The 15,000-nt window shown below is 46.8% G+C and overlaps 7 protein-coding genes across 10 annotated transcripts in view; 6 read left to right on the top strand and 1 right to left on the bottom strand.

Annotated features, from left to right (window-relative positions):
• The window catches only part of LOC126578694 (serine/threonine-protein kinase meng-po), a 6,459-nt gene extending 6,334 nt beyond the window's left edge, over nt 1–125 (top strand). For all 3 annotated transcript variants that reach the window (XR_007608407.1, XR_007608406.1, XR_007608408.1), the window contains exon 6: nt 1–125. This exon is cut by the window's left edge and continues 247 nt beyond it. The gene's annotated coding sequence lies outside the window, so the exon portion shown is untranslated.
• The window catches only part of LOC126578715 (protein Dr1), a 186,530-nt gene that overhangs the window by 44,565 nt on the left and 126,965 nt on the right, over nt 1–15,000 (top strand). The gene's annotated exons all lie outside the window — the stretch shown is intronic.
• Nucleotides 369–2,687, top strand: LOC126578713 (aquaporin AQPAn.G-like). The gene is made up of 4 exons (XM_050241559.1): nt 369–987; nt 1,767–2,017; nt 2,082–2,456; nt 2,526–2,687. Exons 1-4 carry the CDS (start codon nt 969–971, stop codon nt 2,664–2,666), a joined length of 786 nt encoding a protein of 261 aa, XP_050097516.1. The 5' UTR covers nt 369–968; the 3' UTR covers nt 2,667–2,687.
• LOC126578707 (aquaporin AQPAn.G-like) lies at nt 2,857–5,700 on the top strand. 2 transcript variants are annotated; one of them, XM_050241552.1, is made up of 4 exons: nt 2,857–3,268; nt 4,554–4,804; nt 4,871–5,245; nt 5,323–5,700. In XM_050241552.1, exons 1-4 carry the CDS (start codon nt 3,124–3,126, stop codon nt 5,488–5,490), a joined length of 939 nt encoding a protein of 312 aa, XP_050097509.1. In that variant the 5' UTR covers nt 2,857–3,123; the 3' UTR covers nt 5,491–5,700. The 2 variants fall into 2 exon arrangements, with proteins under 2 accessions (XP_050097509.1, XP_050097510.1); XM_050241553.1 differs by lacking the exon at nt 2,857–3,268 and adding an exon at nt 4,317–4,390.
• On the top strand, nt 8,025–13,590 carry LOC126578701 (aquaporin-like). The gene is made up of 4 exons (XM_050241546.1): nt 8,025–8,436; nt 12,488–12,745; nt 12,820–13,113; nt 13,190–13,590. The coding sequence occupies exons 1-4, from the start codon at nt 8,092–8,094 to the stop codon at nt 13,394–13,396; spliced, it is 1,104 nt and encodes a 367-aa protein (XP_050097503.1). The 5' UTR covers nt 8,025–8,091; the 3' UTR covers nt 13,397–13,590.
• On the top strand, nt 13,632–14,654 carry LOC126578710 (testis-specific serine/threonine-protein kinase 4). Its single transcript, XM_050241555.1, has one exon. The coding sequence runs from the start codon at nt 13,752–13,754 to the stop codon at nt 14,634–14,636; it is 885 nt and encodes a 294-aa protein (XP_050097512.1). The 5' UTR covers nt 13,632–13,751; the 3' UTR covers nt 14,637–14,654.
• LOC126578692 (protein groucho-like) overlaps nt 14,763–15,000 on the bottom strand; it is a 44,185-nt gene continuing 43,947 nt past the window's right edge. Inside the window, exon 17 of the mRNA XM_050241533.1 lies at nt 14,763–15,000. This exon is cut by the window's right edge and continues 1,424 nt beyond it. The gene's annotated coding sequence lies outside the window, so the exon portion shown is untranslated.

The raw sequence follows: 15,000 nt of genomic DNA, 5'->3' as shown, positions 1-15,000 counted from the left end.
TCACGCTCCTCCCCTCGCACTTTGAAATGTCATTTAACGTTCGGTTTATTTATTGGCAGAACTGTAAGGTGACGGCTCTTGACTTTACGTGGCATTTTGTACATGGTTAACATGAGAACATGAGCAGTAGTTTTAGTTTAGCCTCTTCGAACCTGAATCAAACGCTGGACAGACTAACTAAGAATCCAAAAGAATCACTAAAGTCAAAGTGATTGATCTTGAGTTACCTTTACATAGAGCTTGAAATGTAAAAGTTTGACTCTTTTCTTTCAGCTGACTTATCAGAACAGAGTTGAATGCTTTCGAAATAACCCGCTAAACCACCGGTCATACGCATCGGAACATTGGCATTGGCGTTTGGCTTAAAGCACCGAGAATTATCAGCACTTCAACCTTCACAACCTAAGCCGCATAAGCATTTTCACCCCATTTTACTGGGTCATAGACGAATCCCGATACCCGGTAGCCAACGAACTGACCAGCTCAATCGGCGGCAGATAAAGTCAATTTTTCCCCCATTCAGCTTTCCCTCCCCGTTTTCTACATTCCTTCTCATTCCTTCTCTACCGGTGCGGCTCCGAGTGTCTGGCTGGCTGTGCTAACGCATTACACGCGCTCCCGTAAGACACAAGCTACGACTTAATCTTCTCTAAACCCTCTCGGTGTCGTCTGCGTGTGATAAAAAGCATCGCTACCTGGCCTCCGTTTTATCTGCTTTTCTCCTCTTGAACAAACACGGTGTTGGTTGGATTGGGATTGAGGCACTAGCTGACCATAAGAGCACGATAAACATCGTCGCCAGCACTAGTCTTGTACGCTTGGCCGCTCAACTTGGTTGCTAATCGAGTCGAATCTTCAATCCGGAATACGTATTTAACGAAAGCAGTGGGCGAGCGTTGTGGTGATAAGGCGGCAAAGTGAAAGTTGTTAATCGACACAAAGATCAATCACAAGAGTGTCACCGAACCATGTCATCAGTGGCAAAGTGTGAGATTTTTTCGGGATTTTAGTTTCTCATTTGATGTGCTAAATGCTGTGTGATTGTGTACCGGGTGGGGGATATTCTTTCGGAATTCTTATTAATAAGCTGTTATTGAATTAGTGCGGTCTCGCATTGCCAAAGTATTAAGGCTATCGCTAGTGGATCATTGCTAATTGTAAACAAATGTATTTGCGTTCTAACGTGTTCCCTCCATCATTGGCTTTTCAAACATCTTTCCGAGAGTGTTTATTAGATGTGCTGAAATTATGAACATTATAAACTTAGACTTTGCGCATTACCAACATTGTAAAAAACTGCTTCAGTCAACAATTCATTCTAGATACCTGGCATTAAATAGAACGTAGCATATCTTATCAACGCATAAACAGCTGCTGCATCAAAACTTGTTAGAACTAGTTTACGGTTTTCACTGTAATCTAATGCTATGATACCTATCCATTAAAACAATATCGATCAAGCTTCTCACAATCGAATCACTCGCAACGCAATCATCCTCCTGCGTAGTTCATCCATTCATTACAGCTGATTGTGATTATTTTTGGAACTCAACGACGTGACTGGTAGTCCATCCATCTTGTGCGGACGTAATCGTACCTCCTACGGCGACGAAGTGGTATCCTACTCCTGGTGCCAATTATCAACCGTTTGATTGACATTACAATAGGTGGCAGGCGCTTATATGTTGCTTTAGCAAACGAAGAGCCAGCGAGCGAAATGACTACCCAGAGCAATAACTAATTTTTCTAATCTTCACCCTCACTAGTTCGTAACAGCCGGATATGGAAGGTTTGGATCTTGTTTTTGGCAGAATTCCTCGGTACCGGAACGTTGCTCTTCGGTGGCTGCATGGCGGCGCTGGATGGATTCGATAACGTGACAACCAACGTGAGTCGGGGCCTCACCTTCGGCATGATCGTCATGATGGTGTTCATCACATTCAGTGCCACTTCGGGTGCGATTATTAATCCGGTTGTATCGCTGGCTGCCTTCATCTGCGGAACGCTATCATTCCCTGTAAGTTATCGCTGGAGGTGATCAACAAGCTGTCTATTAACGATGCTCTTACGCTACCTTCCAGTTGATGCTGTTGTACATGGTGGCACAGTTTGCCGGGGCGCTCTGTGGTTACGGGCTACTGAAAGCCATTACTCCCGCCAAGTACTATCATCTAGCGCATGAGCAGGGTGAAGGTCACTGTGTAACGGTGCCACACGATAGCCTATCGTCCGGTGAAGCTCTCGCCATTGAAATCCTACTAACGGGCGTGCTTGTTTGGACCAACTGTGGTGTGTGGGATCCACGAAACAGCAAGGACAGTGATTCGGTTCCGATCAAGTTCGCGCTACTGATCGCGGGTCTCTCGATCGCTGGAGGTCCCTTAACTGGAGCGAGCATGAACCCGGCTCGATCCCTTGCACCAGCCGTTTGGAATGGTTCTTTTGATGAGATTTGGGTAAGGCTTTTCGGTGGACGGATACGAATGGACATGCAGAGGCAATAAGGCATTTATCCGTCTTTACAGATTTACTTTGCCGGACCGTATATTGGAGCGTTCTTGATGGCCACCATCTATCGCTACATGTTCTGGCAAGCTGTTGAACCCGAAAATGACGCCAATCTTCGAATGGCCTGTGATGGTCCTCGGGCCAAACATTTACCCTGAGCACTCTTCCTTCCTGTTTGCAGATCTTCAACCTAGCTGTACAGATAGTTAATAAGATTCCTTCTCATCTGTTTATGAGGTAATAACGACCGTAACGGACACAGACCTGTCTGAGCGGCATGCTTGGTATTCACAACCGGGAACGCCATTCATATACCATCGTGTCGTGGAAGACCAATCAACACCCATACACCAGCGGATGCGTTGATCGGCCTTGTTATCGGCCACGATAAGCCTCCCACTCTAGCACGCAGCAAGACAGTTTAGTCTATTCGTTGCCTCACCATGCACGCCGTCAATCAGTCAGTCAGTTGTCGTTGGTCGCGCAAATCGGACGAACCGATCAACGCTCACCGTATTCGTCGAGTTTGAAGTTTTGTTGATCGCGCATTGATTGAAAAAGTGCAAAAGTTGTTGTTGTAGAAATAGTGGAAAGGATCAGTGAGACTTTTAAGTCATGGAGTTCAATGGTTTATCGAAGGATCAGAACCATCATCAGCAGCAACCTCAGCGGCCTCCACTATACGAAGCGAATGGTGTCACAGCTGGAAACCGATCGGTACAAGAACGATGGAGTTTTGAAGTTGTTTGGCAAACTAAAAGTGAGTTGTTATAAGCAAAGTGTTGTACAATAAACCGAGGAAATCGATCGAACAGATCGACTACGATACTTTACTGTGTTGTTACTCGCATGTCCCAGATTAAGTAGTTCTCGGTGGTGACACCACGTCACGGTCATGGTCAGAAAATCTCAAAACTATGTATCCATCTGCCTCTTATTAACTTAAACACAGTGGCGCATGCCTTCCTTTGATAAAGCCAAATAGCCAAACAGTAATAAACACGCTAAGTGCAACATCATCAACACCTAATCTGTCACAGACAATAGGGCAACAGATAGTCTAAATTAGAGGCTCGCTTACAAGCAACACAAGCAAAAGGTGGAGCAACCCCCCGTGGGGAGCCCTTCCGCTGCATTATCGAGTGCGAGATTATCAGTTTGCGAACGTCTCTATCATTGAGCAATAAGCGGTATCGTCAGCAGAAGCCACCGCTTCAGCGTTCGTCTCATCGCACCAGAAATTTGGACTTTGGCTTTATCGCGCTTGATAACGAAAATCGATTTAATCGATTCGGTAAAACGAAACCCAAATGAGCAAGCAAAACACGCTATCGTACCGTAAACGCGAGGGTGTGTACGTGTTGTGATTGCCATCGGAAAGGTAGTTTCGCAAACGAAAGCTACTCAATGAACTGTTGCGTAAATGGTGGCGTGTGTTGTCGATGATAGATAGGAGGCGCCATCTCCTGTGTGCTATTCAATGCTACTTGTCCGCCCCCCCCCCCCCACCCCCCATTCCCTTTCCCTTTAGTATCAGAAGGAATGTCATTGCAAGCGAAATGCCTTTTGAGTGTGTTTTCTTCGAATGCACTTTGTAAAGCATAAATCTCTACGAATGCTCTTGAGCTGGCAATCACTTCTGTTGAACCAAGTGGAGTGCCTACAACGTGGACAGATTGGGCGAATCAAACGTGCAATCGTCAGTGCTTGCTGTAAACCACTTACGATAACCTCGACAGCTTCACCGCCAGTTTCTCGTTATCAACGTGATTAATTAAACATTACGACTCATGAGGGCCATCCACCTACATCAGTATGCTTTCCGCGTCTGTACAACACCTAACGGCTTTTATCAAAGTCAAGCTGAAGGCTATTTCCCGCCGTGAGTTGAGTTAAAAAAGACGCATCGTGTATTAGAGTGTCTGCCATCTTTCTTCTCAAAACTTTTAATGACAAAATGTTTCTTTCAGCGTTCAAACGTCATTGTTTTCAACATTTCAATAATGTTTTGTTTTTCCTCTCTGTGTATCGATTTGAAACTACAGTCTCCAACACCAGCTCCTTCGACGTAATGGTCAAGTTTTTGGCGGAGTTCTTCGGGACGGCGACTCTCATGTTCCTGGGCTGTATGGGATGCCTGGATGGATTCGATAATGCGACGAGTAACTTCAGCCGCGGCATCGTCTTCGGTTTTACCGTTATGATTGTAATACTAACGTTCGGTGTCGTCTCCGGAGCGCACATTAACCCGGTCGTTTCGATAGCCGCCTACATCTATGGAGATCTGTCAGCGATGGTACGTGCCAGTAGTGCTCGAGCCTCTGCATTCACTATATAACGATCTATCCAATCGATCTTACAGATGACGTTAGTATACTTTGTTGCTCAGTTTGCCGGGGCCATATGTGGTTACGGATTGCTGATGGCAGTATCACCGACCAGCTATTTCGATGATGCGCTTGTAACGGGACGCGGAAGCTGCGTCACGGCACCGCACGACAGCTTGTCAACAGGCAGTGCTCTAGCTATTGAATTTCTGGTCACTGGGATACTCATTTGGAGCTGCTGTGGTGTTTGGGACCCGCGTAACGCAAAGCATCAGGATTCGGGACCGCTCAAGTTCGCCCTGCTAGTGGCAGCCATTTCCGTTGCCGCCGGACCAGCTACCGGTGCCAGCATGAACCCGGCTAGAACGTTAGCTCCATGCTTGTGGAACAATAGTTATCATAAAATATGGGTAAGTACATCTTCATTGACATCTTCAAAAGAACATGCAAGCGGTTCTACTAATGTTACAATCTTTTTTTTTCTCAGATCTACTTTGTTGGACCTCCGCTAGCTGGTGTTGTGATGCCGATCTTTTACAAGTACATCTTCCGTAAAGAGGTGACACCGGATAGTGTAATTGAGGCAGAGCCAGCGCGAGAGCAGGTGTGTGTCTGTGTTGTTCACAATCGAGAGTCTAACGAAGCGAAAGTTTAAGGAAAGTTTCCTACACAATGATATTACGAAAAGAAACAACATTTCCAAGAAATGTTTTCCACGTAGCAAGGGATCTCTCATAGAGTTAACCGCATTTATCAACAAAGAATTATTTCTAACCATCTAAGTCTATGGGTTAAAGGTTTCCTGCACTACATCCGATCTATGTTAAATTGTATATATTTAAAAATAAACATTACTTTAAACGAATGTTTCTTCATTTTTTCAAAACATATTTTGGGAAAAAAGCAATTCATGGCCGGAAAGAAAAATGGTGAAAGAAGGCATCAAAATACCAACCAAATAAATTTTTTAACGCCAATTTTTGCAATTAACATTGATTTGTTTCTATTCTATTCACATCGATATATACTCAGCATTTGTCGATTCACTTAATATTCAATTACAACGACATGTTTTAGTCATAAACTAAGGCTTTTAATTTTTTTTAAGCGATGTTCTGGTACATGCTTAATACTAAAAGACATACCGCATCAACACCTAGATTTTGGATAAGGTTTAAAAAACATGGTAGCATCAGTCTTACTATTTTGCCTGTAACTGTATTTTTATCGACACAACAACATGCATTATTTTAGGCGTATCGTACATACTTTAAGGCATTTTTCCATCTGATTTTTACAATTGCGGCTACAAATTTGTGTATGAATTAAGCATCATACAGGACAAGACCATGTCCCGAATGATTCCGGATAGATTCAAGAACTATTTCCTCATAAACAATAAAAAAGTGTATAACAATGATGCTGCTGAAGCTGGAAACATAGTAATAATAAATAAGATTACAAGTAGTTGCGTATCGGAAACACGTACTTTTTCATAAACTATTAAACATATTAAAGCATGAATGTTCAGACATACACTCTGTTTCAGACATACAGGAAAAACTGACAAAGATACAGATTTTTGAAAATCCGCGATTCATAAAGGCCCATTCAGGTCGCTACTATGAAGAGCATTTCCCAAAATCAACGTTTTCAAAGTCGGTGCCCATCGTAGCGTAAAAACTACTGGACCGATCAATTTAAAATTTTTAACACATAATCGTTACACTTTTTGCCAGGTATCCCTGTCAAGATTTCATAAAAATTGTTGATACTTTTTTTAAAACAAATCTTTAAAAATCATGTTTTTAGGTAAAATGACAAAAAGCATCACTTTTTCAACTTCAAAAATTTGCCAAAAATCGAAAAATTAGAATATCAACAAAAACTCTCCGGAGTTACCTAGATAAACTTATAATCTTTCTAACGAATTTCGAATTGTATATTTGTATATTTCAGATGATGATGATGTTGCTCAAAACAATACCAAATATTCTTCAGAAGTTGTAAATGAATATGCCATTAGTTGAAAAAATATAATTGAATGGTTACGTCATAAAAAATCGTCAAAAACGGGCCTTTGTTTGGACCGAAAATAGCGAAGTCCCCCCTTACCTCTATTTCAAATAGGGATATAGAATTAAAGTCTATTCAGAATAAGGAAAGAGAATTTAAGGATTCGATAGCGTTTGATGCGCCATACAAGCATTTGTTATTCAATTACTGAAGCATACATGGAAAAAACTTGGAAGACACAAAAACAACAATCTATCAGAAATGCCTTTGGCCTGGCTAATGAATACATTAACACTACACCCGGTAAGGAATGTGTCATCAATGTTTAATAGCTCTTTTTCTGCTTCATCCTAACATCTGTAAATGTACGTTAGGAATAAAAATCAGAATCGTCTTTTCCTTTATACGCGAAACCATAAATAATGATAAATGTATCAAACAATTTGCCATTTCAATAAATGGAATCAAACTACTTGCAACCCGCTTCTAGATCATAAGCCGCTTCAGGATCTGCAAAATACGCTGCCGAATGCGATCCATACGTGTAATGTATAAGTCCAATGCTATGGCTTCCATGAATCCTCTGCTCAACAATTTGTCAAATTCTTTTTAACTATCTGATAGAGCATGCCCCTTCCGACCTTCTGATTAGCATTAACCCACGCACCGGTTAACCGATTATTATATGATCGATCGCCCATGATCTAACCGCACACAACACCCGCAACGCGACCACACTAATCCAAACAGTGCGCAGATGCAGAGTCCCAAGGAGGCGTTGGGATGGCAGAATGATTTAATAAAAAAAAATAAACACCACGTGAAGCGCCGTGATCGGTAAACTGCACGCACCGTGATCTACCACTGATCAGCACCAACCGCCAAGAGGAGAAGGGATTCGGGGAGGAAAGTCTAAAAATATTCCAGCAAATCCACCAAACCGACCGACCGCACCCGACTGTATGGCGTGTGCTGTGCGTTTCAAATCCGTCACAGACTTTGGCCTGGCAGCCAGCAGACAGTACACGGCATGGCTTTCTTCCCACGGCATCCTCTACAACTGGTGCTCGTTGGTCGCTGGTCTAACCTGTGTCTTCCTTGACTGCACGGTGTTGAGTGAGTTGAGTCCACCCAAGTGTCCAAGGATAGGACAGTCTCCGGAGCAGCAGGACTTCGGAATTGTCGCAGCCGTCCAACTGTGCGCGGTGTGTGTGCGAGTGTGAGTGACAGTCTCTTAAGCATGGCGCTAGTGCACCCCTTACACGGAACGATCGATAGACTCGGTAGCACAACGACGACGACGACGACGGCCGCGACGACGATGTCGACAGCGAAGACGACGACGAAAGGTGCCGGGGCCACTTATCAGCAGCTGCTAAGGCAGCAACCGCGACGAAGCGGTCCTTCGGTGGTCTCGAGTGCCGACGGCTATCAGTACGCTCGTGGCTTCGAGCTCGCCAACAGTCCCGCCAGCCGCAAGTCTCAGTCGTTGCCGCGCCATTGCCGATCCTCGTACTCTGACAGATTCACCCCGGAGCTGCCAGTGCTGCGTCCACGTGTGATCTTCCCATTTACTCCATTCACGGTAAGTAAAGAACCCCGGAACCGCTCCGGTTCCGTTCTTCTTCGTGATCTCCCATCCTATTGCACAATCCTTCCGCCCGTTCGTCCGTCGTACAAAGTGTTCCCGCAATCTCGGGGCGAGGGGGGGGGCCGGTCACTACCGTTGATGGTTCGATTTACAAAATTACAATTCAAAGCCATTGGTGTGTGCGCGTGAGTTGTTAGAGAGAGAGAGAGAAGAGCGGAGAGGGGGCAGGGGTTAAAGTAACGTTTGTGATTACTTTCACCGTGTGTGATGGCGAGCTATTTACATTTTGCTCCGCACCACCACCACCACCAGCAAGCCCCACAATGTGTGTTCGTCGCCGGTCGCGATGACCCCAGAGTTGAAAAAGGCCACGGTGCGATAATGGCCAACCAACTGCCAACGCCAGCGTCGTCGCCATACAGAAGTAGTAAGCATCAGAACAGAGAACCAAGCTTGAGTACCACGACCGTTGTAGTGCCACAATCCGGCCGGCCGTAAAGCGATTTCAAAAGGAACCTAGGAACCTATATTAAACTCCTCGGCCAAGCGCTGAGTTCTTTCGACGGTAGCATTAGCATGTTCAATGGTGCCTAGGGTCGCCACAGTTCTGACGCAATGGCGCGTCCCTCTAAGCTCCCTAAGTCCTCCGCTTAGGTCCCAGGAAGGTCACCTCACGCTCGCGACCCTGCCATGTGTCACTCATACGTCGATGGGCAAACGGCTTCGATTGCAACAGAGTCGTTCTGTCTATCTCTACGGTCCGCGGGTCTACGTCATAATGTCCCGGTCGAGTCTCATGATGAATTACACTCCGCATGACATGACGGAGCTATTACGTCAACAGCACCCTCCAACAAGATGCAGAACATCTTCACATTTCTAATCTCAAGAGTCCCAAAAACATCGTACCATCGCGTGATGAATCGGCAGAATATCGATGCCAGGTAACACGCGGTAACCTCTCCGATCGCCTTGATAGCCGCCATTACAAACGTCACCCCCTTTTTGCTACTTGAGTATCGACCGAGGTTACGCGCAGCGAGTGGCTAAGTACCGGCGCGCGGCGCTTATTTGCAATCCATTTCACTTACAACGAATGCCAGATTGCATTGCTATCAAGCGAGCGAGCGAGCGAGCGAATCGATCGATAGGCGTGCGCGCGGTACCCCGACCGTTAGGTCAAAGAGCACTCAAACTGCGTTGATGGATTGGAGCTTCTTCGCTTGATGTGGCAGTTCCTGAAGCAGGCCTCAAATTGATAACGACGATCGAGAGTAAAAACAATCTCGAACCCAAAACAAGTCATAAGCATCTTGTCGAGATAGACGGCGGTAAGCGGATCGCGAACGGAGAGGAACATGTTACTTACCTAGGAGTTGACCACTAGTAACTTATAACAACGATGACGACGTCAATCCACCTCTCCAGCAGGTGGGTCTCTCCAGACTCCGATTCCGTAGTGTCACTACAAGGAACAGAGAGCGAGAGTAACAAGTTGGTCAATTTGTAAACATGACAACACTACAATCCCTGATCACGCCAGTGGCCGGCTAAGGGAATTCGAGTGGATATCGAATCGGCAACACGCGATACTCGCGAAGGTGAACAAGGAACATGCAGCATTCCAGCGTGGAATGTATATTCAAGTTTCGAGCTGAATTATTGCCAGAACAGAGCGTCGCGTAGTAGTGGAACTGGGTGCAACTAGAAGCTAGAGGATGTTCTTGTTGCCCGGCGGCCTGTCGTTAAGCGCCCCGCTTCCACTCGCCCGGAGAAACAAAACCTGATCCTCCAATCAGTGTCAGGCGGTAGATCTGTTGCTGGACTAGCTCCCTCACCATCCCGGGATGTCCTCAGTCGGCGCAGTCTTCGTATCAGCTAAGAATTCATTTTTTTCTTGTTTTTCTGGTCCGTCCCATCCGTGGCGCCAGTTATCGGCCATCGGCGTCTAGCTACCTAAATTAAGAACATCAGTTCGAACGCGGATGATGCGCTATTGGTGCTCCCTTCCTTTCCGGATTATCGGTTAATGCTGTCTTCCTCCGCGGCGCCTAATGAATACGGGTCATCTCGTAACGCTAGGCACAATGACGACGACGACGACGTCCGCTGGCGGGCAGATAAGAACCGGGCTTGTTAGTTGCCCGTTCCGGATGAACGCCACATTTCAATTAAAAACCACCAGGCCGGCCATTGACAATACGGCGCCCAACGGTGGTCATTTATCGGTATCGGTAGAAAAGGAGGCCACGCTGCGCCAAGGCGGTGTACTGGCATGTTCAAAGGTCATATCAGATTCTTCAGCTTCGAGGTTTCGATTCGATTCGAACGGCTGGCTGATAAGCAGCGGTGTGCAAGTGATGTGTACCGCGATATGAGGACTGGAGATGGTATTATCTCGAATGACACACTGGTGTTGGACGTTGCGACGAACGCTTTTAGCCCAAAAAGACCATTTTGCGGATCATTTTGTTGATTGTGGTCTGATGGCGAATGCATTCCTAGGAATACCGAGTTGATGGGAAGGAGGTAGTGGTTGAATAAGGTATACAGTAGCAGCACAGTACACGCCCCCCGAGGTCTGTCGCCCTTGCAGTACAGGTAGATAAAGGCAACAAGACATCCACAAATATTTAACGCAACCATCGCGTATCAGGTAATGTTCCCTGGTTGCAGGTTAATCTTGTAGCAGGCGCTCTAGAGGCGAGTAAACAGCAGTCAGGAATTCATGTAACACGGTAAAGCCCGGGCCGTATCATCCTGCCATCACACTGCCTAGATTGCCTATCATGTGACCTTCCAGCAGGGGGTTTGGTTCCAGGGTACCGAGCTCCTGTGACGCACTAGAAGAACTTGGCTCATTATACGACGAGTTCAAATAGATGCACCCTATTGCTAGTACCCTCCGATGGCACGATTTAATGCAGGGTAACGGTAAAACAAACCACCGAAGGAACCGGATTGATCCGAACGCTCATTCTGGAGTGCTACCAGATCGTAATCTTCGCGTACCGGTCTCACATCGGAGTGTCACACTGAGCAAGATTGTAAACCACCAGTGCCCCACCGTGCGCTACTGTCTGTCGTTTATCTCTCCGTGATGATAAGCGTAGCAACCATACGAGACCTTCCTTCGCTGCTGGGCTCGGTATGCTCTGCATGAACACCACCGCACCAGGGACCAGATTGTTGCTCTGATTGTGGCGCAGTTTAATGGCCGCGTATTGCCGCCTGTCATATAAACCCAAATCACTGCCTACGATTCGGATCAGAAGATGCGTAATAACAACCCGGCAACGTGCCTCATTATGAGCGAGTTAACGGATGTTTACCTGATCATAACAGCCATACTGAAGCAACACCCGACCATTCGAGGAATGTTCGTCGTCGTTTACCTGATCAGGTCAACCATCCTGAAACAATACAACCAGTCGCCTCGCATCTGCTAAGGACTTCGTCGCCAATCCGGGATTCCCCGTAATTACGTCTCTACTGGCAGCCTACCTAGCATCTACAATGTTCGTCGCCAACCGTCACCGACAACCGACATCGTCCTTACCTACAACAACCGATATCGTATACCTGCGACAAATACATAGAGATTCTATGTATCCTCCCTCTTCCTTCCATTCCATCTCTCTACCTTTTCCGACATTCCAAAATGTTATAAAAACTATTCCATAGAAATAAAACTTCACTTCGCATACACCAATCAAGGAACCTAGTTGTCTTCATTTCGTTTGACTCTTCGCCGGAACGTAGTCTCACCCGTACCCCGGAAAGTTAACTAGCGCAATGGCCACTATCTCTTCGGGAATAAAGGGTCATTTGGTTCAGCGCGATCTGTCACAAGCCAGACAACGGGTTCGGGCTTATCAAAAATAACCCGGATTTGGTGACGTGGATGCAATCGGAACGTTCTACGTTTGTTATGTAAGAAATGGCTCCCTTAAAGGTTATCGCTGATAGCATGCGTATGTTATCATCTTTCGCATTCCACGCAATGGAACGGCTTTTTGATCTGTTGTTTGTTCTCTCCTCACAGAAAGTCACGATGAATCGATCCACTTTAGATAATATTGCGGTCTTCCTGGCCGAACTGATCGGCACCGGGCTGCTGGTGATGCTCGGTTGCATGGGCTGCGTATCCGGACTGGGCCACATACCAGGCCACTTCGAGCTGGCGATCAACTTTGGTCTGATCGTCATGATCATCGTGCAGGTGTTTGGTTGCGTTTCCGGCTCCCATCTCAATCCGGCCGTCACAGCAGGTGCCTGGGTGTACGATCTGGTCTCCACCAAGGTAACTATGATTGCGACGATCCCATGCCCAGAGTCCCAGCAGTCGGTCTCACGCACTTTTTCGTATTGCTCTAGATGGCACTGGCGTACGTAGCGGCACAGTGTATCGGATCGTTCATGGGCTACGGTATCCTGAAAATGCTCACACCGGCTGCAGTGTTCGACACAGCCAAGGAACAAGGCGCTGGCTTCTGTGTAACGCAACCGAACTCTCTCATTACCACGACACAAGCCGTTGGTATCGAGTTTGTGGCGACGATGGTACTGATCCTGGTGTGCTGCGGTGTTTGGGATCCACGTAACGCTAAGCACCACGATTCGGTTGCACTCAAGTTTGGTTTCACCGTTGGTGCACTGGCCGTTGCTGCTGTAAGTATATGAGAAGGAGTTTAGCATCTACACGACGGGAAACGGTCATCTGAATTACATCCGTTTCGATTCGCAGGGTCCTTATACCGGTGCTAGCATGAACCCGGCTCGTTCGCTTGGTCCCGTCCTATGGAACGGTGACTACACGGCTCACTGGGTGTACTGGATTGGCCCTCTGACCGCCGCCTTCCTTACCGCGTTCGCCTACAAAGCCGTCTTCCGGCGGGAGGTCCCAGTGGAGCTGCCAAACCATGAGCTTCGGGCGCTGAATACCGACAAGTAGACCGCAGCACCGCAAACCGTACACACTGATACTCTCAGTCAAGGGATAGGGACAGCCACCCTATCCAGGTGGGATATCTTCCATCTTCTTCCACTTACCGCGAGCCGGGCGCAAGGCTCGCTAGGATTGATTAGTTTGTAAGAATTGCTTGTTTTGTTAATAAACGGCTACTCAGAGTAAGAGAGTCGAATGTATGCACATCTCAGCTCTAGGCAAAACCCTAGTAGCCATTGCTACATGTTCACGTCACAAGAGGATTCGAAAGAACGATTTCGTGGACCGTTTTATAAGTTAAGAATATTTAGCTTCGATCAAAAACAAAGGGAAGAGAATCTAAGCCAAATTCGAAAACACAATGTCCATCGCCGATCGCGTGTCCTACCGTCGCGCTCTGCTGCAGAGGGGGTTCCACATCGGTGCGAAGATTGGCCAAGGAACGTTCTCCTCTGTACGGCTCGCCAAGCACATCAATCGACGCGGGAAGGTCACGCTGCTTGCCTGCAAGATCATCAAGCTGGACCAGTGTAATGACGAATTGCGGGAAAAGTTCTTGCCACGGGAACTGGAAATAATCACCTCCCTCCAGCACCCTCACCTGCTGCACGCTAGTCGAGTGGTGCAGCTGGACCAGCGCGTTTTCATCTTCATGCAGTACGCCTCCGGTGGTGATCTGCTGCAGTACATCAAACAGCACGGACCGCTCAAAGAGTCCGCCGCTAAACGGTGGTTCCAGCAGCTGTTGATCGCAATCTGCTTCCTCCATTCGAAGGGAATCGCCCATCGGGATCTGAAGTGTGAGAACATACTGATCAACGGTCGGCACGAGCTGTTGGTAGGTGATTTTGGGTTCGCCAAACGCTGCTGCGACACACCGGGGCAACCGATGGCCACTGATGAGGACCAGCGCCATCACAGCTGGTCAGAAACGTTCTGCGGATCGCTAGCATATGCGGCACCGGAAGTGATCATGTCACAACCGTACGATCCAATGGTGGCCGATATCTGGTCGCTGGGTGTCGTACTGTTTGTCATGCTCAACTCTGCCACACCGTTCGGTGAAGATAACCTGGCCCGATTGGTGAGACTACAGACGGATCGAATGTACGTCTACAATGACCATCTCGCCAAACCGCTAACCACCGAAGCGCGGATGGTCATCGATTTAATGCTGGAACCGTATCCGCAGCAGAGGATCACACTGTCCCAGCTGAGGAAGATGTATTGGCTGCTTACAAAGTAGGTCAAAGTGACGTTGGACACGGCACCTTTTTTTCTCGATTCCAAAATGAATTCAAAAATGTATGTGAAAACCAATAAATTATGTATCGATAAAAAGTTAAACAAAAAAAGCAAGCCGGGTTCGATGTCAGTTTACTCAATCTTCTTTAATATTTTCATTTCTTTTTGTAACAGTTTTTGGGAAGGGGGAAAGCTACATTCTCTCGTTGCTTAGCCTCGCTTCTCAACCATACATGCAATGGGGCGGGGGTGGCAAGGGGTTTATAAAAGTGTTTTTGTTGGGGTTTTCTGTCGCACTTTCGATTTAATTTTACATGTTCTTTCGCTCTAAGTTGCACGCGCTGCTCTTGGCCCTAGCGAAAACC

Source organism: Anopheles aquasalis, chromosome 3 (assembly GCF_943734665.1).
Source record: "Anopheles aquasalis chromosome 3, idAnoAquaMG_Q_19, whole genome shotgun sequence".
Taxonomy (NCBI): Eukaryota; Metazoa; Arthropoda; class Insecta; order Diptera; family Culicidae; genus Anopheles; species Anopheles aquasalis.
Note: the sequence above shows the minus strand (reverse complement) of the source record. Positions and strands in the feature narration are given on the sequence as shown.